Source organism: Pristiophorus japonicus, chromosome 5 (genome assembly GCF_044704955.1).
Source record: "Pristiophorus japonicus isolate sPriJap1 chromosome 5, sPriJap1.hap1, whole genome shotgun sequence".
Lineage (NCBI taxonomy): Eukaryota > Metazoa > Chordata > Chondrichthyes > Pristiophoridae > Pristiophorus > Pristiophorus japonicus.
In genome coordinates, this window is record NC_091981.1 from 233,569,716 (window position 1) to 233,593,465 (window position 23,750).

The 23,750-nt window shown below is 41.7% G+C and overlaps 1 protein-coding gene across 4 annotated transcripts in view; it reads right to left on the minus strand.

Annotated features, from left to right (window-relative positions):
- nebl (nebulette) overlaps nucleotides 1–23,750 on the minus strand; it is a 403,223-nt gene that overhangs the window by 152,688 nt on the left and 226,785 nt on the right. Inside the window, exons 1-3 of one of the 4 annotated variants that reach the window (XM_070881387.1) lie at nucleotides 23,726–23,750; nucleotides 23,164–23,210; nucleotides 20,120–20,197 (exon numbers count right to left, since the gene is read on the minus strand). The exons of 2 other annotated variants lie outside the window; for them this stretch is intronic. In XM_070881387.1, the coding sequence (XP_070737488.1) occupies nucleotides 20,120–20,149 (30 nt within the window). In that variant the 5' untranslated portion in view covers nucleotides 20,150–20,197; nucleotides 23,164–23,210; nucleotides 23,726–23,750. Of the gene's footprint in view, nucleotides 1–20,119; nucleotides 20,198–23,163; nucleotides 23,211–23,725 lie in introns of those variants that run through there. One more of the 4 variants, XM_070881388.1, reaches the window with a different exon arrangement.

The window sequence follows — 23,750 nt, forward strand, 5'->3', positions numbered from 1 at the left end:
CTATTGAATCATTGCAAAAGAATTTAAAAAATAAAAACTTTAACTTGCCTTTTTTGCAGGTACTTCTTCATACCTAACGCTGTCCCAAGGGCTGCAACACAGGTTTTTCCCAGGCGCTTTTTTTCTTACTATGGGTCACCGCTGAGCCAAATAGGTTTCCGGATTCGGGACTTTGGAAATCCGGAAATGCCCAAAATGGCCTTGGTCCTGAAGTTTCCGGATTTGGGAGGTTGAACCTGTACATTTTTTCATAAATTGTGATGGGAGAAGCCGACTGTATCTAAATGCAAAGCATTTCTGCCCCCTCCCTATCCCACCCCACAATTGTGTTAAACTAAAGCAGATTTCCTGCACTAAGAAAAAATGGCTTTTATATTCTTAATTTTCTTTTTTCTTTTTGTTTTAATAATTCAATTTTGTTAATGTAGGCCAAAGGCACCTGAGGTTAACAGCAATTCAGTTACCAAGTGCATGCAAAAAGCTACTAACTTGAGCTAAAATATGTTGGATTCCAAAAGGCATCTTCAAATTAAAATCAACCTGAAAAAAATATTTATTTTAGTTACCTTACATATCGTCTAAAGCCTGTTACTAAAGTATTTTAGTGCTGCCATGGTAACTGTTGATATGCTGCTATTTCAAAATCTTGGCATTCTACTATAAACAGTCGTTCTTTTGTTATTGCTTCCTTCCTGTTGAATTCTGCTTCTGGCCCCAAGCTTCCCTTTTCCTTTTTGTACAAAAATCCTACTGAATAAATTTTTTTTTAAGTACCGTTAGGCCAGCTATTGCAGAATGTAAGTTATATTAACTACTTATTTGGGTCAATTAAGATAAACAAATTGCTTTTCATGACCAGAGGTTAGTCACATCATCAAGGGTCTCAATTATATGAAGACCATGTTAATCTGGCTGTTTTGAACTAATTTAATGTCTATTTCCATTTTCCTCAGTAGCTTTGTTCAACTCAAAAGTCATTATTGCTGCCTTGAAGGAGCATTCTATCCTAATTAAAATTGTGGATAAGCTGAAATGTCACATACAAAAACAGCAGACATGGATGTCTGACTAATCATAGCTCCAGCTATCACCGTAGGGGGAACCTAGACTACAGCAGTGACATTTTGTCTTTATTTGGCATTAAACCCCCGAAGTTTCTTTGTGCCACTTTTTGTTTAGAAAGTCAAATACTAAAAGTCAAGAAAACATTTGAGGAAACATCATTATGATTCAGGCATTCTCCAGACACTTCCCTGATGCTTCACACAAAAACAGCACTTCTACAGTCAAGCCACTCTTCCTACGAGCCAAAACATGACCTTATACACAAAGTAATGCAGAGGTTGCATGCTCACGGTGAACAATAAACCCCTTATGCTGATAAATTCACAGTTCAAGACTAGTACTCTCTTGGAGAGGTGAAGAAATTATTGTTGACAAGACCATGTAACTCAGATGATAAACCACGAATCAAGTTTATCACATAAAATTAGCAGAAGCAATACAAAGCAGATTTAAAAATGTTACTAAAAAGTACAAGTCCTGATCCAAAATACATTTCAAAAGACTCAAAATGTTTCAGGTTCTAGCGACCCTTAACTTGGACCAGTTTCGGTGATAAGAAGTTTACATGTGCAATTAATATTCACAAAGTGCTCCCAGTAGCCCCCTTGTGTCAACGGCATGGTGATGTAGAAAATCATTAAAGAACCTAGATATAGGCAACAGTGTTTCTGTCACCTATCTGTACTTGACTATTAACATTTCAAGTGTCCACGTAGTCCGCCCCGTCCAACCCCCATCCACGATGTGACATAACAGCAATACATTTTCTAGATATTCACCCAGCCAGTCAGTTTCCAGGCAGCAGTGAACACATTTAAATGGTCACCAGTTGGCTAATTACCAAATTCCAGAAATAAATATAAAATTGTATCTTTTATGGTTAGAAGCAGTTCACTCTGCAAGCAATATAAAAGGAGCAATGCAAGCTGATTTTTGGAGGAGAAAAGCAAAATCTGTCAAATTCATTAGGCAGGACATGCAAGGCAAGTACATCCATAAATGAAGCAAAACAAAGTTGAAAAAGAAAGGTACAAAAAGATTGACAAAGATAATAGGGAGAATGACATGATGACCATTGGATTGACTAAAATCTTAGAAAAAACATGTCAAAGAGAGAAAGTAGGAGTACTGAGAAAACTGGAATAGAACATAGCAGCGGATAAAGAAATCTTCTCATACTGGAACAGCAGGGGGCAGTCATGGAGGATGTTAACACCTTAAGGGATTCATTTAGAATTGAACTGGGGGCTGAATAGGAAATATAACTACTACAGGTTGGGTCTCCCTTATCCGTCACCACCCCTTGTCCAGCATGATTCCGGCAGCCGGGGGCGCATGCGCCGAATGCGTCCGACCTCCACCCCGACTTTGGCGCCATGACGACACCCGCTGGGGACTGCGCGAACATTTGGCCTGATAAGGGCCCACCGACACTTTCTTCATGGTCCGCCGATGCGTTGGGCCTGCCCGGGTCGCCGACCTCCACCGCCTCCGACCTCAGGCCGCTGACCTCCCCTCTTCCGGCAAAATCTCTTATTGGGCACAGTCAGGTCCCGACAGATAAGAGAGATTCAACCTGTACTTGAAATTTATATTAAGTAGGAAGACTCGTAACAACATCAAAAACCTATCTTATGTGCTCTAGACGTCGATGTCAGTGAAGCAGAGCTTCTAGATAGACTGAAGGGGCCAAATGCCAAAAAAGCAGACGAACTATATCTTAGGTTCCACAGAGATAATGGAGGATGTGTGAGAAGCACTGGAGGGCATTTTGAACTCTGATGAATGAATACTGGGAAGATTCTGACAGGCTTGAAACAAGGCAACAAAGTCACACCTAGAAATGACAGACTAGTTAGCCTGCCTCAAACAGAAAACTAATGGAATTAATAATCAGAAACAAAACAGCACCTCAAATGGAAAGCAACATAGCTTTAAAGTTATTTAATCCTGCATGAGCAAGTTTTGAGGCAAATATATTCCAAATTGATACGGTTGAGGGGAGGGAGAGGAGCAGCCAAATGATGTAGTGTATTTAAATTTCCTAAACACCTTCAATAAAGTAGAAGACACTCTTTAGCAAACTACAGTCAGTGGATATCAAGGGTGATACACAAGCTTGAATTATTTACTGATCAAAGAAAAGGAAGCAGATGGAAGCAAGATCATAATGGGCATGGACCAGTTGGGTTAAATGGCCTGTTCCTGCATTGTAGATTCTATAGAATTCTATGCTGGGACTCCTCCTGTTCTTTGTATACATAAATGATTGTAATCTCAATGCACAGTAATGAGGTTTGCAAATAATACAAGCAAGGGGCAAGAGGTCAACTATGGATTAGAGAAGGCAGCCAAGATATTTTGGTTGAAATTGCGGTCGGAGGCTTCCCGCGGGCAATTGCCTCCGACCTGAAACATTTCTACGAATTTACCTGGTGGTCCCGGAGGAGCGTGGGATTCAATTGAGGAGGCCTTCACTTCCCGCGCTGCGACACGTGCTCCCATCCTCCAGGTTCCCACGCAGAAGGTGCAGTCATGTGTGACTGCTCAGTAAATCAGGTACAGTATTCCACAGCTTTCTCATTAATAGCAATGAGAACTCCGTAACTATGAATTCTCATTGCTATTAATGAGAAGAAAAACCCAAACACACTAAACACAGAATAAAAAATAAAAAACACATCTCACATAATTAAAATTAATTGAAACTAAAGTTAATAAATATCTTGGGGAGAAAAAAATTCAGAGTTTTTCAAAAGTTTTTGGATGGTTAAAAATAAATGTAACGTAGTGGGTAGTGTTTTTAAATAATGTGTTTCTTAATTTAATTTAATTATATTTTTGTATGTTTTTAAACTCTTATGCCTGTAAAAGTAGGCTATGCGCCTGCTTTTATCAGGTGCAAGAATTTTGAGGACATTTGCTGGGCAAGATATGTGTAAATACCACAATCTTGCCCTTGCATATGTCCTCGCACCCGATGTACGTTGGATCTGTCAAGCTCCAGCTTGACAGATTGGAAAAGGCAGTTTTCAGCACATGTGCATTGTGCGCTGAAAACCAGCTCTTGTAATGCCTTCCCGGGTCCGTACACACTCAGTATCGACCCGAGGAGGCTGGGATTTCCAGGCCATTACAAATAGGTCAATAAGGATTTGCCCCTGGGCTGATCAGTGGCAAATAAAGTCCAATAAAGACAAATATAAGATGCTGCATGTTGGAAGTAAAAATAGAAGGTAACGTGAAGTACAGGGATCGGTTCTACCTCAAATTTTAAATCTCCCTATATCTTTTTATATGAAACTGTAGTAAGGCAATGGCACTAGGATTTTGAAAATGAAAGCAATGGCTGCTGTTTCTATTAAGTAATCTTGTGTCTTTTTGGTTTAAGAGCCTGTACATCAAGCAAATATACACATAGCCTGTTAATCATATGCATTGGTTTCTAAGAGAAATGGTTCACCTCTTTTTATATTACTTGCAGACAGCCCTCTGCAAGGACAAATGGTTTAAATTCTCAGATAATGTACACACATTTGCCATGTTCACGATAATCAAAACAATTAACTGAGGAAACAAGAGGTATTAGGAAGCGTGACTAAAAGTTTCATCAAACAGATGGGTTTTTAGTAGGGTCTTAAAGCAGAGGGAAGTGAATAACAGAGTTATGAAGGAATTCGAGGGCATGGGCACTAAGCGGCTGAAGGCACAGCCGCCAATGATGAGGCAAAGGGAAAGGAGGAGATGCACAAGAGGACAGAGACAGAGGAACTAAGAGTTCAGGGGAGTTGGGGTGGGGGATGTTGTAAAGCTGGGGCAGTTAAAGAGATAGGAAGGGGAGAGGCCATGAAGGGATTTAAACACAAAGATGAGAATTTTAACTTTCAGGCATTGGAGGGCAAGAAGCCAATATAGATTAGCAAGGACAGGGGTGCTGAATCATAAGAACACCAGTCAGCCATTTAGCCCTCGGCCTTGTTCCACATTCTATTAGATTATGGCTAATCTGTGGCTCAACTCCATGTGCCCACCTTTTCTCCATGTCGTTTGATGCCTTTGCCCAACAAAAATCTACCAATCTTAATCTTGACCATTTCAATTATCCCAGCATACAAATCCTTCTGGGGAAGAAAGTTCCAGATTTCTATGATGCTTTATGCAAAAAGGTGCTTCCCGATATCAATCCCAAATGGCCTAGATCTAAGTTTATGATTATGCCCCCTTGTTCTGGATACCGCTACCAGAGGAAATAGTTTCTCCATATCTACCCTATCAAATCCCGTTATCATTCTTAACGCCTCAATTAGATCAAAACTCAAGGGAAGACAAACCTGTCCTTATAATGTAACCTTTTAAGTCTGGTATCTTTTTGGTGAATCTGCACCCACCCCATCCGAGGCCAGTACATCCTTCCTGAAGGTACATTGCCCAAAACTGAATGCAATACTCCAGATGGGGTCTGACCAAGGCTCTGTGCAATTGAAGTATCACATAACCACTTTTGTATTACATTCCCTTGAGATAAAGGCCAAATTTCCAGCTGTTGACTAGCTCTTGGTGTCAAGGTCAACTAAATTTCTTTCCTCCCCCACAGCTCCTAGTCTCTTACCATTAAGAAAATATTCTGATTTGTCTTTCCCAGATTCAAAGTGGTTGACCTCACACTGCTCCACATTAAACTCCATCTGCCATAGTTTTGCCCGCTCAATTAGTTTGTCTATGCCCCTTCATAACCTCCTTCTCCCATCTACACAACTTATTGCACCTTGTACTGTCTTCAGTGTCATCTACAAACATGGATATACAGCTCTCAATTCTTTCATCCAACCAGTGATTACTTTCCTATGATATGGGGAGGAAAAGCAGACGGTAAGCATTATTTTGACAGGGATCAAGTTAGTACCAAAATGAAAAGAGTTCTCAGTTTGACTTAAAACAGTATTACAGGTGTTAAAATTGCTTAAATTTTCACCTTTACAGTGTGTATATAACTAGTAATTTCTATACCTAATTAAATGTAAAAAGGTGGCTGCCAAGAGTTTTGTAACTATGAGAGGCTGACTACTTGGAGTAATATTTTCACCAATGAAGCATGTCATTAACAAATGGGCTTCTTCTGGCCTGGAGCTACTTGGTGAACCGTGCTTTTCACTATTAAAATTATGTTGGGGTTCAAATTAAGTCACTGGCACCAACATTCCAACATTCATGAGGGCCCTGCCTCCATGCTCCTGAAAACCTGGGAATTAAAATCGCAGGGGGCAGGACCGCTGTTAGAACACAGCGGCTACCTCACGGCTGCCATGTTAGCCTCCCACCTGCACCGTTCTGGCTGGGCGGGCAGGGTTAAAATTGGGGCACATCAATAACTAAGTATTATGAACTGTAGTGTATATTTAACAAATACCATCATTCAGGAGAGTATCAGTGGTTTTTTATTATTTTTGATCATCTTTCCCGCAATTCCATGTTTGAATCCCGCCAATCCGGTTTCCACCCTGGCCATAGTACCAAAACGGCTCTCATCAAAGTCACAAATGACATCCTTTGTGACTGTGACAAAGGCAAACTATCCTTCCTCATTCTTCTTGACTTGTCTGCAGCATTTGACACGGTTGACCTCCTCCAACGCCTCTCCATCGTCTTCCAGCTGGATGAGACTGCATTTGCTGGGTTCCAGTCTTATCTATCTAATAGTAGCCAGAGAATCACCCTTTGCTTCCCGCCCCCTGCATCTTTACCTCTGGTGTCCCCCAAGGATCTATCCTTGACTCCCTCCCATTTCTCATCTACATGTTGCCCCTTGGCGGCATCATCCGAAAACACAGCGTCAGTTTCCACATGTACACTGATGACACTCAGCTCTACCTCACTACCAAGTCTCTCGACCTCTCCTCGATCTCTAAATTGTCCGACATCCAGTTCTGGATGAGCAGAAATTTTCTCCAATTGAATATTGGGAAGACCAAAGCCATTGTTTTCGGTCCTCGCCACAAACTCCATTCCCTAACCACTGACTCCGTCCTTCTCCCCAACTTCTAACTGAGGCTGAACCAGACTGTTGCCAATCTTGGTGTCATATTTGACCCTGAAATGAGCTTTCAACCACATATCCACAACATGACTAAGACTGCCTATTTCCACCTCCATAACATCGCCTGTCTCCGTCTTTGCCTCAGCTCATCCGCAGTTGAAGCCCTCATCCATGTCTTTGTTACTCTACACTTGACTATTCCAATGCACTCCTGGCTGGCCTCCCACATTCTACCTTATGTAAATTAGAGGTGACCCAAAACTCAGCTGCCTGTGTCCTAACTCGCACCAAGTTCCGCACACCCATCACCCCTGTGCTCGCTGACCTACTTTGGCTTCCGGTTAAGCAATGCCTCGATTTCAAAATTCTCATCCTTATTTTCAAATCCCTCCATGGCCTCACCCTTCCCTATCCCTGTAATCTCCTCCAGCCCCACAACCCCCAGAGATGTCTGCGCTCCTCTAATTCTGCCATCTTGAGCATCCCTGATTATAATCGCTCAACCATTGGTGGCCATGCCTTCTGCTGCCTAGGCCCTAAGTTCTGGAGTTCCCTGCCTAAACTTCTCACCTCTCTACCTCTCTTTCCTCCTTCAAGATGTTCATTAACACATACCTCTTTGACCAAGCTTTTGGTTACCTGCCCTAATTTCTCCTTATGCGACTCAGTGTCAAATGTTTTATCTTATAATACTCCTGTGAAGTGCCTTGGGTCTTTTCACTATGTTAAAGGCGCTATATAACTACAAGTTTTGCTGTTGAATCCTTTTCAAACAATATACAGGATTACATTTTCATATCTCAATATTTGTGCAATCAGCTACATTCAGAGCCTTTGTAGTTCCTGTGGCATTGATCATTTTTCATTTGCTTTTCAAAAATGCATGAAGCATAATTAAAGTGTCTGTATACAAGTCAACAGTGTCTTGGAAAGTGAAAACATAAGCATCTCCAAGACATTGGAAAAAAATCCACAGTAAATGAAGATTGCTATTATATTCAATGCCACAGGAATAGAAGTATGATTCACTGAAACACTGTTCAAAGCTTCTGTAATCAATTCACATCCGTACTCTTTAACCTAAACCCTATCACGTACTATTACTCTCAATCTGTGGGGACAGATTCACTCGGTCATAATTCAACGTAAGCCCATAAAGTGCTCTTCTAAAACATCATCTCCATATTTAGATCTGCTCTCTGTCTATTTCTATTCAGAGAGGCTGGTGGAGCATTTATGGCAATCAATCTATGTTGCAAAATGGCAAAAATGTAGATGGAGATTTCTGCACATTTTATTTGGCACCTCATCTGATTGAACTTAATTCTACAACTGCTTGAAGCATGTCGTCATATAGGTAAATATCTACCTTTGACTGCAAGTACTTCCTAATGACTCCTGGATTGGGAGTTTTCACTTTTGTGGTAATCTATGCAAAAAGTGTTTTCTGCCCAAACTCAAATTGTATATTGTATAACAGACAGAGAATTTTCCAACCTCTGGAAAATCACTTCCCTTTATCTTACTGCTACAATTAATTATCTGTATAAATACTATTATTAATTATCCGTATAACTTTTAAGGACACAGACAGAAGTTTCTTTGGTGCATATTGTAGCCAATCAAGTCATTGCTAGTGATACACTGTCACCAATGGAAATCCAACATCAATAAACTTGGTCTTTGTACAAAAAACTAAAGGCATATTTCTACTGACATTTAGTTTAGCTACCTTTTTGCACGCGGGTATGGTTACCAGAAGGAACTTGAAGAAGTATGAATTAACATTTACATATAAAGATTTTTTGTAATCCCGAGTGCCAGCTAGTATTAGAAATTTGTGGGAAAAAAATTGACAGTTAAAGAAAACTTAAATATTACTTCTTGTGCAGAGTGAAGAAACAAAAATATATTTTTGCATGTAGTACCACCTATGAATCATGAAAATGAATTTTTCTACAATTATATTTAATTTAATGCACATATTAAATTTTCAGAGTTAGGTGCCTAACATCCAACATTTCATGTATTTGCTGTGAATTTTGCCCAGTAACTAAAAAGTGAAAATAGGCACATTCTATCATTATATATTTCTGGATCTGGTTGTTCTGTTTTTCACTGTACTGAAAATATCACCGACTTGAAAATCAACTACGAATCATAAAAATATATCTCTATTCCAATACTAATTTAAAAAATATATGTACACAGTCTCGTAAAATATTAGCCAACTCACTGGGTGATATCAACCTGCTCTGTGTGTGGGAAGAGATTCACTCTGTCATCCAACTCCAGAGACAACAATGCACTCACACCAGGGAGAGGCTGTTAACCTGCTCCATGTGTAGGGACAGATTCGCTCAGTCATCAACTCTGCTGACACACCAGCAAGTTCACTCTGATAAGAGACCTTTTAAATGTTCTGACTGTGAGAAGAACTTTAAAAGAAGTAAAAAAAAAACAAAGTAAATAATTTTTTGAAATTGGTATTTCAAAGTGAAATCATGGAAGAACCAATGAAATGCTCCTGAAAAAACATGTCAGTGAATACTGAAATTTCACTTGCAATACATTTATCTGGGCAGTTACCACCAAAGAAAAAAAAGATTCATTTCATTTTCTAAAAATTAGCTTGAGATAAATATTTCACTGGAAATTATGACTGACAATGTCAGTGTAGTAATGTCAATGTCAATGTGAGATATGTAACTCCGTCAAATAAAGCTGGAATAGATTGTTTGACACCCCAATACACCCCTACTCTCACCGCTCATCTGCCCCGACCTTCCCGCTCCTCCGCTGTACCTAGGCCCCGCCGATGTTCCTGCCCACGCTCCAAACGGCAACCTGGGTTTTGATGACCACCCAGTCGCCCACCTCAAAATTGTCGCACACCTGGAGCAGCTCACGCTGTAAGTTGTAGTGGTATGCTCCAGCTCTTTTAAAGCCCGACCTGCAGAGGACGACGAGAGATTGTTGTTAGGAGCGGCGAGAGATCATGGTGGAGGAGCGGTGAGAGATTGCGACGGAGGAGCAGTGAATGTTTGTGGCGGAGGAGCGGCGAGAGATCATGGCAGAGGTGCAGCAAATGAAGGTACGGGGCCCAGAAGAGCCGAGGGCCCAGGGGCAGCACGGGCCAGCCCACGCTGCGATATGTGTGTGCACTAGGTCCATGCAGCACAGCATGTCTCTAGTCGTCCTGGTTTACCCTTGCCACTGGATAAAGGCCTAGCTCCGTCAAGCCTGTGTGATGGTTGGTGTGCAACGGTCACCACACGTTAAAAAAATCCATGCTCAGGCATCTTCCACCCCTTCAACTGGAGTTCAGGACTGGAATATCAGGTCCTTCATTGAAACATCTGTGAACTCATGTGGAAGCAAGTTATCCTCGTTCGAGGGACCGCCAATGATGATGATGATGACACTCCTACTAAGCTTAATTTCAAATCAAGGTTGCCTGTGGTGGCAATTTTGCAGTCGATAAACTAAATGATCAGAATTGAATATCATTGTTGGAATTTGAAGACACAGCTAAGTTGTACCCCATTATACTTAAATAACATCTGTAGTGCCAGCTCTATTTGTGCAGTGGTTCAGTTATAATGGGTGACTTTAATATGCACATAGATTGGGCTAACCAAACTGGAAGCAATACGGTGGAGGAGGATTTTCTGGAGTGCATAAGGGATGGTTTTTTAGACCAATATGTCGAGGAACCAACTAGGGGGGAGGCCATCTTAGACTGGGTGTTATGTAATGAGAAAGGATTAATTAGCAATCTCGTTGTGCGAGGCCCCTTGGGGAAGAGTGACCATAATATGGTGGAATTCTGCATTAGGATGGAGAATGAAACAGTTAATTCAGAGACCATGGTCCAGAACTTAAAGAAGGCTAACTTTGAAGGTATGAGGCGTGAATTGGCTGAGATGGATTGGCGAATGATACTTAAGGGGTTGACTGTGGATGGGCAATGGCAGACATTTAGAGACCGCATGGATGAACTACAACAATTGTACATTCCTGTCTGGCATAGAAATAAAAAAGGGAAGGTGGCTCAACCGTGGCTATCAAGGGAAATCAGGGATAGTATTAAAGCCAAGGAAGTGGCATACAAATTGGCCAGAAATAGCAGCGAACCTGGGGACTGGGAGAAATTTAGAACTCAGCAGAGGAGGACAAAGGGTTTGATTAGGGCAGGGAAAATGGAGTATGAGAAGAAGCTTGCAGGGAACATTAAGACGGATTGCAAAAGTTTCTATAGATATGTAAAGAGAAAAAGGTTAGTAAAGACAAATGTAGGTCCCCTGCAGTCAGAATCAGGGGAAGTCATAACGGGGAACAAAGAAATGGCGGACCAATTGAACAAGTACTTTGGTTCGGTATTCACGAAGGAGGACACGAACAACCTTCCGGTTATAAAAGGGGTCGGGGGGTCTAGTAAGGAGGAACTGAGGGCAATCCTTATTAGCCGGGAAATTGTGTTGGGGAAATTGATGGGATTGAAGGCCGATAAATCCCCAGGGCCTGATGGACTGCATCCCAGAGTACTTAAGGAGGTGGCCTTGGAAATAGTGGATGCGTTGACAGTCATTTTCCAACATTCCATTGACTCTGGATCAGTTCCTATGGAGTGGAGGGTAGCCAATGTAACCCCACTTTTTAAAAAAGGAGGGAGAGAGAAAACAGGGAATTATAGACCGGTCAGCCTGACATCGGTAGTGGGTAAAATGATGGAATCAATTATTAAGGATGTCATAGCAGTGCATTTGGAAAGAGGTGACATGATAGGTCCAAGTCAGCATGGATTTGTGAAAGGGAAATCATGCTTGACAAATCTTCTGGAATTTTTTGAGGATGTTTCCAGTAGAGTGGATAAGGGAGAACCAGTTGATGTGGTATATTTGGACTTTCAGAAGGCGTTCGACAAGGTCCCACACAAGAGATTGATGTGCAAAGTTAGAGCACATGGGATTGGGGGTAGTGTACTGACATGGATTGAGAACTGGTTGTCAGACAGGAAGCAAAGAGTAGGAGTAAATGGGTACTTTTCAGAATGGCAGGCAGTGACTAGTGGGGTACCGCAAGGTTCTGTGCTGGGGCCCCAGCTGTTTACACTGTACATTAATGATTTAGATGAGGGGATTAAATGTAGTATCTCCAAATTTGCGGATGACACTAAGTTGGGTGGCAGTGTGAGCTGCGAGGAGGATGCTGTGAGGCTGCAGAGCGACTTGGATAGGTTAGGTGAGTGGGCAAATGCATGGCAGATGAAGTATAATGTGGATAAATGTGAGGTTATCCACTTTGGTGGTAAAAACAGAGAGACAGACTATTATCTGAATGGTGACAGATTAGGAAAAGGGGAGGTGCAAAGAGACCTGGGTGTCATGGTACATCAGTCATTGAAGGTTGGCATGCAGGTGCAGCAGGCGGTTAAGAAAGCAAATGGCATGTTGGCCTTCATAGCAAGGGGATTTGAGTACAGGGGCAGGGAGGTGTTGCTACAGTTGTACAGGGTATTGGTGAGGCCACACCTGGAGTATTGTGTACAGTTTTGGTCTCCTAACTTGAGGAAGGACATTCTTGCTATTGAGGGAGTGCAGCGAAGGTTCACCAGACTGATTCCCGGGATGGCGGGACTGACCTATCAAGAAAGACTGGATCAACTGGGCTTGTATTCACTGGAGTTCAGAAGAATGAGAGGGGACCTCATAGAAACATATAAAATTCTGACGGGGTTAGACAGGTTAGATGCAGGAAGAATGTTCCCAATGTTGGGGAAGTCCAGAACCAGGGGTCACAGTCTAAGGATAAGGGGTAAGCCATTTAGGACCGAGATGCGGAGGAACTTCTTCACCCAGAGAGTGGTGAACCTGTGGAATTCTCTACCACAGAAAGTTGTTGAGGCCAATTCACTAAATATATTCAAAAAGGAGTTAGATGAGGTCCTTACTGCTAGGGGGATCAAGGGGTATGGCGAGAAAGCAGGAATGGGGTACTGAAGTTGAATGTTCAGCCATGAACTCATTGAATGGCGGTGCAGGCTAGAAGGGCCGAATGGCCTACTCCTGCACCTATTTTCTATGTTTCTATGTTTCTATGTGAGTGTATATTGTTGCCTGCCTGCACTGCTATGTGGCAGAAATAGCATGTAACCTGCATTTCTCAGGGCTATGGGTCGAACCTACAGGTATAAAAGAGAAAATTAAGCATACAAATGGGAATTTTAAAAATAACTAAAAATCATTTATCCCAGCCAATATAACTTCAGCATATTGGTGTAGCAGGCAAATTAAAAGTTAAATTCAAACTCCTGAAATTTATTGGAAAAGTGCTGGGAGACAGGAGATATGCACCAGTCGTCACAAATTAGCATCGTGACACGGCGTAATGTGTTACACAGCATTTTAAACCATCAGTTGGAATAAAGAAAAAAGAAAAATAGCAATGCAAGACCATCATTTTAATATGGGCCCACTTAGATTGCCAGTTTAGGTTAGTTTGACAGCAGAAACACAATACTTCATCCTTAGAAATAAGGGGATAGAAATCAGCTCCAAAAGTGCAGCGTAACTACCTTCAAGTTGCTTTGCTTGAAACCTGATAAAATCTATTTCACAGACTCTGGCCTGGTTTGTTCTTCTATGAAAGGTACTTTACTTTTCATTGTTGTTGTTAAAAGAAACCAAATACTAACAGACAATACACCTGAAATTAAAATATCCTCAGACAAATATTACAGGCCTTTGAATCTTAATTACTGAACCATACATTGATTTCTATAACCATTAGCACTCTTGCCTCCGAGTCAGACGGTTGTGGTTTCAAATCCCACTGCAGAGACTGGAGCACGGGATCTAGGCTGACATTTCAGTGAAGTACTGAGGGAGTGCTGCACTGTTGGATTAGGTGTTAAACCAAGCAACTCAATCTGCCCTCTCAAATAGATGTAAACGATCCTATGGCAACTATTTGAAGATGAGCAGAGATGTTCCCTCTTGTGTCCCGGCCAATATTTATTCCTTAACCAACATCACTAAAATGGATTATCTGCTCACTATTGCTGTTTGTGGGACCTTGCTGTGCACAAAATGATTGCCACATTTCCTATATTACAACACTTCAAAATTGCTCTGAGATATCCTGAAATTGTGAAAAGTGCTATACAAGTGCAAGTTCTTTGAGTGAATTCTGCGATCCCTATTATGTCTTTCAAAACAATCAATGTCCCTCCTCCTGGCCCTTATGCTAATTGACCTTGTTAAAGACTCCCTTTCTCAGACACCATTCTTCTCCACTTCATCATCCTACTGCACACCCCTTAAAAAACCTACCATCTACATTCTTCAGCTACCTCAACTTCCTTTCCTCTTCAAGGATCTCGAGCACAATTGATTTCCAGCTCCATGCCCATTTCTCAAAACTCCCTATTCAAATTCCTTCAGTCCAGCTTTTGCCCTGTTAAGAGCACAGAAATGGTCCTGACCAAAGTCACAAATAATATCTTCTGTGACTGTGGTGCATTATCCTTCCATGTCTGCCATGCAATGTTTCACAGTCAACCACACCATTGCCTCTCTTCTCTTGTACCGTTCCATGAGACTATTCTTGTATAGTTTCACTTTGGGCTTCCCTTGTGCTGTTCCATTCCCACCTATTTAAGCATAGTCAGCAATGGCTTTCTTTTTTCTCTTCAGTGACTTCTGGAATCCCCCAAGATATTATCTTTAGCCCCATTCTCTTTCTCATGCACATACTGCTCATCAGTATTAGTCACTGACAAGGGGTCATCTTGTATATGTGCAACACCACCTATTTGTACATCCCCATGACTTCTCTAAAGCCCACAACCACCTTTGTACCATCAGGCTGCCTATCTGGCATCGTCAAGAATGAGTCACAATTTCCTTCGAACTGAATATCAGGAAAATTGAAGTCGTCATTTTTGGCCCCTGCCATGAACTCAGCTCCTTTGCACCTATCCCTTCCCTGTCCACGCAGTCAGACTGAAACAGGCCATACATGTTCAATTCAGGTCCGAGCTTCAAACACAACAACCAATCCATCATTTCATCCTCTACAGCACTGTCATTCAGAAGTTGGTGAGTTGGGGAGTTGTCTCCGACCTCTGGGCCTCCCGCTGCCGAGTGAGTTACTCCCCTGCGCCTTGCTGATTTTGGATTCGGCTCCAATCTGCGTTTCCGACCTCTGCCCGCTCACAGCCCTCGTCCGGGCACGTAAGTAATTGGCTGGTTGATTAATAAGATCTCTCTTTCTCTTTTATAACAGATAAGTCTAATTAGAGGGATGGCAAGGCAATTCAGTCCTGTGGTGTGCATGTCCTGCAGCATGTGGGACAAACACTAGGCAGGTAGTGCAGGAGTCTCCTCCTGAGTCCATCTCACTTTCCAACTGATATTTTCTTCTGAGCCTTGATGAGGGCGATGTTGCCTCTGGGGAGTGCAGCCAAGTCCAAGGCACCACAGGTGACTCAGCTGCACAGGGGGGAGGGACAAAGAATAAAAAAGCTTTAGTGGTAGGGGATTCAATACTCAGGGGAATAGAGGTGTTTCTGCAGCCGTAGATGTGACTCCAAGATGGTATGGTGCCTCCCTGGTGCCAGGGTCAAGGATGTCACAGAGTGGATGCAAGGCATTCTGGGAGGAAGAGGGTGAACCAACCAGAGGTCATGGTCCATATCGGGACCAATGACAAAGATAGAAAGAGGGAGGAGGTCCTGCAGGCAGAATTTAGGGAGCTAGGAGAAAAATTAAAAGGATAGAACTTCAAAGGTAGTAATCTCCAGGTTACTACCGGTGCACGTGCTAATGAGTACAAGAATAGAAGGATAAAGAGATAAACGGGTGGCTGGAGAGTTGGTGCAGGAGGGACAGCTTTAAATTCCTGAGGCATTGGGACTGCTTCTGGGGGAGATGGGACCTGTACAAACCGGACGGGTTGCACTTCAACAGCGCCGCAACCAATATCCTCGCGGGGAGTTTTGCAAGTGCTGTTGGGGAGAGTTTAAACTAGCTTGGCAGGGGGATGGGATCCCGAGAAGGAAGTAAAGCTGAATTTGGAAAACAAGAATGTAGAAAGTGAATCTGTGAGACAGAGGAAACAAGGGTTAAGTAATAGTAATCAAGGAGGTCTTCCTGTACTAAATGTTATATACTTCAATGCAAGGAGTATAGCGAATAATGCGGATCAACTGAGAGCACAGGTAGATACTTGGGAGTATGATATTTTAGCCATTACAGAGACATGGCTGAAAGAGGGGCAGGTTTGGCAGCTCAATATTCCTAGTTACAGGATTTTTAGACGGGACAAAGAGGGGCGCAAAAAAAGGGGTGGGGTCGCGGTATTGATTAAAGAAACTATTACAGTGGTGAGGAGGAATGCTATGTTAGAGGGAACAAATGAGGCCATATGAGTCAAATTGAAAAATAAAAAATGGGCGATCACACTGCTGGGTGTGTATTATAGACCCCCAAACAGTGGGAGAGAGGTAGAAGAGCAAATATGTGGCAAATTTCCATGAAGTCCAAAAACCATAGGACAGTAATAGTAGGAGATTTCAACTATCCTAATATTGATTGAGACAAATATAGTGTGAAGGGTATAGAGGGTGCAGAATTCTTGAAATGCATTCAAGAGAACTTTTTTAGTCAGTATGTAACAAGCCCAACACGGGAGGGGGCGGTTCTGGATTTAATTTGGGGGAATGAAGCTGGGCAGGTGGAAAGAGCATCAGTGGGAGCGCGCTTGGATGCCAGTGACCATAATTCAGTCAGATTCAAGGTGGATAATGACAAGGATAGACCAGGAATAAAAGTCCCAAATTGGGGAAAAGCTAACTTTACTAAGCTCAGATGTGATTTGGCCACAGTGGACTGGAAACAGCTACTCGACGGTAAATCAGTGTCGGAACAGTGGGAGACATTCAAGGAGGAGAAAATGTGCCCTTAAAGAAAATTGGTGGGAATAACAATTCTAGAGCCCCCTGGATGTCGAGGGACTTCCAGGGGAGGATAGAGAAAAAAGGGAAGCTGATGTCATATACCGATGGCTAAATACTGTAGAATCTCTGGAGGAATATAGAAAGTTCAGAGCTAAAATTAAAAAAGATATTAGGAATGCTAAGAGAGAGCATGAAAAATTCTTGGCAAGTAAAATCAAGGAAAACCCAAAGATGTTCTATAAATATATTAAGAGCAAGAGGATAACTAAAGAAAGGGTAGGGCCTATTAGAGATCATGAGGGTGATCAGTGTGTGGAGGCGGAAGATGTGGTTATGGATCTTAATGAATACTTTGTGTCTGTTTTCACAAAGGAAAGGGGCAATGCAGATACTGCTATCGAGGAGGAGTGTGAAAGTCTGGATGAAATAAACATAGTGAGAGGAGATATTAAGGGGTTTAGTAGCTTTGAAAGTGGATAATTCCCCAGGCCCGGATGAAATGCATCCCAGGCTGTTGAGCCAAGCAAAAGAAGAAATAGCAGAGGCCTTGACCATCATTTTCCAGTCCTCTTTGGATTCAACCATGGTGTCGGAGGACTGCTAAAGTGTTACCCTTGTTTAAAAAGGGAGAAAGGGATAGGCCGAATAATTACAGGCCTGTCAGCCTAACCTCAGTGGTGGGAAAATTATTGGAAAAAATCCTTAAGGAGAGGACAAATCTACATTTAGAAAGGCAAGGATTAATCAGGGACAGTCAGCACCAACTTGTTAAGTGAAGATCGTGTTTGACAAACCTGATTTAATTTTTCAAGGAGGTAACCAGGAGGGTCGATGAGGGTAGTGCATACGATGTAGTGTATGTGGCCTTTAGCAAAGCTTTTGATAAGGTCCCACATGGCAGACTGGTCACGAAGGTAAAAGCCCATGGGATCCAGGGCAAAGTGGCAAGTTTGATCCAAAGTTGGCTTAAAAGGTAATGGTTGATGGATGTGTGTGACTGGAAGGATGTTTCCAGTAGGGTTCCGCAGAGCTCAGTACTGGGTCCCTTGCTTTTTGTGGTATGCATCAATGTTCTAGATTTGAATAAAGGGGGTATGATTAAGAAGTTTCCATATGACACTAAAATTGGCTGTGTGGTTGATAATGAAGAGGAACGTCATGGACTGCAGGAGGATATCAATCTACTGGCTAGGTGAGCAGAACAGTGGTAAATGGAATTTAATTCAGAGAAGTGTGAGGTAATGCACTTTGGGAGGGCTAATTAAGTGTATACACATTAAACGGTAGGCCACTTAACAGTGTAAATGAACAAAGTGACCTTGGAGTACTTGTCCACAGATCCCTGAAAGTAGCAGGCCAGGTGGATAAGATGGTTAAGGCGGCATACGGAATACTTGCCTTTATTGGCCGAGGCATAGAATACAAGAGCAGGAAGGTTATGCTTAAATTGTATAACACACTGGTTAGGCCACAGCTGGAATACTGCATGCAGTTCTGGTCACCGTGTTATAGGAAGCACGTGATTGCACTGGAGAGGGTGCAGAGGAGATTTACGAGGATACTGCCTGGAATGGAGAATTTTAGCTGTGAGGACAGATTGGATAGGCTGGGTTTGTTCTCCTTGGAACAGAGGAGGCTGAAGGGAGACTTCATTGAGGTGTATAAAATTTTGAGGGGCCTGGATATAGTGGATAGCATAGTGGGGGGGGCATAGGTTTAAGGTGGTTGGTGGAAGGTTTAAGAGGGGATTTGAAGGGAAGCTTCTTCACAGAGAGGGTTGTGGGGGTCTGGAACTCACTGTCTGGAAAGGTGGTAGAGGCAGAAAACCCTCATCACATTTAAAAGGTGCTTGGATGGGCACCTAGAACTGGTAAGTGGGATTAGACTGGATAAACTCTTGTTGGCTGGCGCAGATACGATGGTAAGTACTTCAGGGAATCTAATACGGCAAGATTGATCTCCTGGACTAGTTTCTATCATCTGGATGGGTCGGAGAGGAATTTTCCCAGGTTTTTGTCTTTCTTTTGCCTCTCCCAGGAGATCGCATAGCTCTGGGCGGGGTGGAGTGTAAAATGTTGCAATACATGGGATGGGGTATTGCAGTTGTGTGGGGTGGATTGGTTTGCCGGATGCTCTTTACTTGTCCGCCATAGTTCATAGGTTTATATGTAACCTTCAGGGCTGCTGTCCGAGTGCCATGTGGCTCTTTTTCAGCCAGCGCGGACACGATGGTTCGAAATGACCTCCTTCTGCACTGTAAATTCCAATGTTTTTAACACCGCCTTCCTGCAGCCCAAACTCCTCCTTTCCGCCACTAAAAACTTTAATCTAAGTTTTTGTCACGTCTAGACAAGACTCAATTACTGCTCACCTCCAATCCTTCACCTTCCATAAACTTCAAATTTATCCAAATTTCAGCTGGCCGCATCTTGCCCCGCATTAGTGGCTCCTCTTCCATTGCATTAAATTTAAAAACCTCATCCTCATCTTCAAATTCCTTTTTGGTCTAATTCCACTGTAAATCTGAAACTTCCCCCAGCGGGCTTTTATCCCCTCCCACAACCTTTGGTCCTTGGGCTCAAGTCCAATGTGCATTTTAACCCCTTCCTCACCTTTGCCTCACAAAAGGTGGTAAAGCCATCTCCCACCGCTGCCCTACTCTCTGGAACTGCCTCCCCAAACCCTTCCATTCTACCTTAGAAATGCAATCAGGACAATCTTTTCAACCAAGCTTTCCATCAATCCTTTTGCTCTCTACCCCCATGGCTCTGCAGAGGTTCTCCCATTGTGAAATATTTCTGTTGTGAAAAGCCTTTGGACAGCTATGTTCAAGATTCTATATAAATCCACTTTGTTGTTGTTGCTGCTGTTAGAGTTAGATCTTGGGTATCACTAAATATTAACTTTGCATAAGAATCAACTTTTTTTTTAAAAATGTGCATGTAGACATAAAGGTTATTCTGTTACTGTCGTGAGCTAAAGTTACTACTTTTACTCAGTCATGTAGAGCAATTGGTTTGTCAACTGGAGTTAGATATTGCTGATAAACTCACTGGTACCTTTCCTTGAAATGGTGATATCCAGTACATCTTAGTTCTTCAATTCTTTCTCCTGAATCAGCAAGGAAACCATTTCTTCTGAAACAAAATGGAAATATTTAATGGAAAAATAATCAGTAATGACTATTGTTTTCCAGTACTTACGAAGTAAAGTAATATTCTTCACGAGTGTCTTTATATAGCTTATTTCCATTGCCAAACGTTGACACAGTTCTTTTATTCCCAGCTTAAAGCCAAATACTTTCACTTAAATTATCTTATGGGGTTACATGCCCACAAGCTGTGTGCAGCATTTCCTGGGAAGAATTGCTGGAACAGAACAAAGTGACAGTTTTACAAGTTGTTCCAATCAAGAACGGTTGAGAGAGTTGCTTTTGGTGATTGTGTCCATGATTAGTGTTACTACTAGGCACCAACAATTTGTAAATGCTGTCTAAGACAAAGAGAAACACCTTTAATAAAAGCTTCAATAGGGAAAAGCAACACCTGTTCTGTTTTTGTCTTCATACTGTGACTGGTCATGGGGACCATTTTAACTCTCCCACTCAGCTAAAGCCAGGCAGCGGGCAGTTAAAATCAGCTGGGAGACTGAATTTCTCCCCCGCCTGCCATTCCTGCTCCAGGTTAAAATCAGGATTTAGGTTTCTGATCATCATATAATGAGGGGCCCACATCTTTTCTATTGATTTGTTTTCCTTATAGTATTTAACAACCTCATCAGTTAATCAAAATTTACAAGTTCTATATGTTGCTGCTTACAAAAGTAATGGGATGGCTCAGTGTCCTCATGGTTTTAAAGTCCCTATTACTTAAAGTAAAAATAAGAGAACATGAAAATACAAATTTAAAAATCCATAGATATACATGTGTGCAAAAGACAAATGATGCAAAAACTGAATTGCTTCACCTATTCAACGTTATCACTTAAGTCCTTAAGGATATAATGTTTGAGGTATTATTAAAACCACTGCCAAGTACTACTTTACTTTACACTTTAAAGTGGGGTAAAGCCCTTTTAACAGTAAAATTGCAATAATTTTAATGTTAATTAGTATTTTCAAATATGATATCAATGTAATTTCAATTTAAAGTAATAAGCATATAATGCTCCTTTTCGGAAATGCCACCTTGTCATAATTAGCATAGAAACAATTTTTCAGTACAATTTGATTGCCCACATTTTCTTGCAGTTTCTCCAAGTTTCTAAAACTGCAAATTTATTGAAAAACTCATCTTAATTTCTTGAGATATGCAATGTCGTCACCAAGTTACACTTTGCCTGTACGTAACGTTCAAATTTCAAAATTGTGTGGTAGAAATTCTTATACTCTGGAGACATAAAGTCACCATTATTTGGGCAAATGGAGAAGAATTGTGGGACTAGACCCAGATCCCCACCTCTTTTTGCAGTTTGTGGAATTCCGATTGGGAAAACGGGTGCACCTTCCACCATCTCCACCTTCCCTCTCCCCCATGTCAGAAGAGGAGGCAGGATGACAACAGTCATCAGAAATCCCACCAGTTCTACTCCCATTTCCCCCAAAAGTATACTATGTTTGTCCTGATGGCGACCTGGAGGAAGTGGCACCCACATTTCTGGTTTCTGAACACCAACCGATTGTGGAGAGATCCCATTAGTAATGCAGCAAATGTCAATTCTTTGAGATTTTGAAAAATAAGGATTTTTGGTCAGAATAGCAAGCTTCCATTAATAAATTCCTCGGCCTACATGTGGTAAACACCCAGGAAGTGGTATAAATAGCGCAGGTGAAGACCTCTTTATGCTACTGAACCCATCTTGAAATTTGGAACCGGTTCAGTCCTAGGACAGACAGGCATCTTTTGTCACTGCACTACGAGTGACACAGCTGCCTGCCAGTAATTTTAAGGTTATGTTTGTAACATCATCATTTCTCTTTTAACTAGGTGCCTATTGATTTCAGCTTTCTCCTGTTCAAAACGAAGTTACTTTCTGTATCATCAGTAACCCAGAAAAAAAAATGACAAGATGGTACTGGCACGTAAATAAACATAGGGAATTAAAAAGTTAGTTAATATGGTTGAGGTAACAGCTGACATAAAAGAATCTATGAACACGAGTCCATAACACAGACTCACCAACGTTAGTGTCCTCGATCAGGCCAACATCCCCAGGATTGAAGCACTGACCACACTCGACCAGCTCCACATTGTTCGCATGCCTGACATAAGACTCCCAAAGCAAGCGCTCTACTCAGAACTCCTACACGGCAAGCGAGCCCCAGGTGGGCAGAGGAAATGTTTCAAGGACACCCATAAAGCCTCCTTGATAAAATGCAACATCCTCACTGACACCTGGGAGTCCCTGGCCAAAGACCGCCCTAAGTGGAGGAAGAGCCGAGAGCATGCAGAAAGCAAGCGCAGGCAGTGGAAGAAACATGCGGCAAGCCAGACTCCCCACCCATCCTTTCCTTCAACGATAGTCTCTGTCACAGGTGGGACAGACAGTAATTCCCATATTGGACTGTAAGTCACCTAAGAACTCACTTTTAGAGTGGAAGCAAGTCTTCCTCGATTTCGAGGGACTGCCTATGATGAGGATACAGTACCAATATTTCAATAATCAATAATCTGCCCCTTCACTTTCAGTTCTGTAATCTGTGTTTGGATTCAGATTCATGGAATGATATCACCTCTTTTAATCCTATCTTACTGTACGCAACTCCATGAAATGATTTGGGTGGACTCAACCCAACGCTTATTGGGTGCTGATTTACAGCATAAAACTGTCCAGAACTCAAAAGCTGGCTGTTATACTTAGAAGGACAATCAGAAATAGAAAAAAACACTGGTGCAATGCTGTTCTTTTATGAATTTAAGGCCAAAACATAATGCTGGAACACAGCAACTGGAACTTATGGCACACTACAGCTTACCTTGAAATATCTGTTACTGTCACTAGTGCACTTATTTCATTTTGAAGCACTGAAATTCCTCATCTTGAGTAAAAAAAGTTCACCAAAATATATAAATTGAAAAGAAGTCAGTGATAGTTCTTAACTTACCCATTTTTGAAAGAAACCCAGAAGAGAAAGTCACCTGTTAAGCTTTCCTGAAATTACATTAAATATATTTAAGTCATTAGTGATGTGCCTACCCATGTAACACAAACCTATGAGGTTTCAGCAAATAAAATTAGTAAAATATTTTAGCTATTATAATGCACAGCAGACAGATGAGGGAATTTTAAAAAAAAGTTTTCAGTTTCAGAGAAGTTTGATCATGTACATTCAAAATAAAACACATGCTTTTATTACACACTTGCAATGAAATACCAGCCAATAGCAATGGTGTGTCAAATTTAAAGTAAGTTTTGATATCCATATTAGCAAAAAGAATTAGGAAATTACTTACATTATCTCATCAAATGCAGCATTCACTTTACAGTACCAAGACCAGCTAATGTCATTTTACACCATGCCAACACAGATTATTCACTGAGTCAAGCCACCAAAGATCAATTAACAAGTGCTAACATAATGCACACTGCAAACGTTTTCTGAGCTTTAATGATACACAGATGTAAGTTTATTCACATTGATTGATCACCTTGTTGTGTCCACATACCATTCTAAGCACATGTTAAATCACT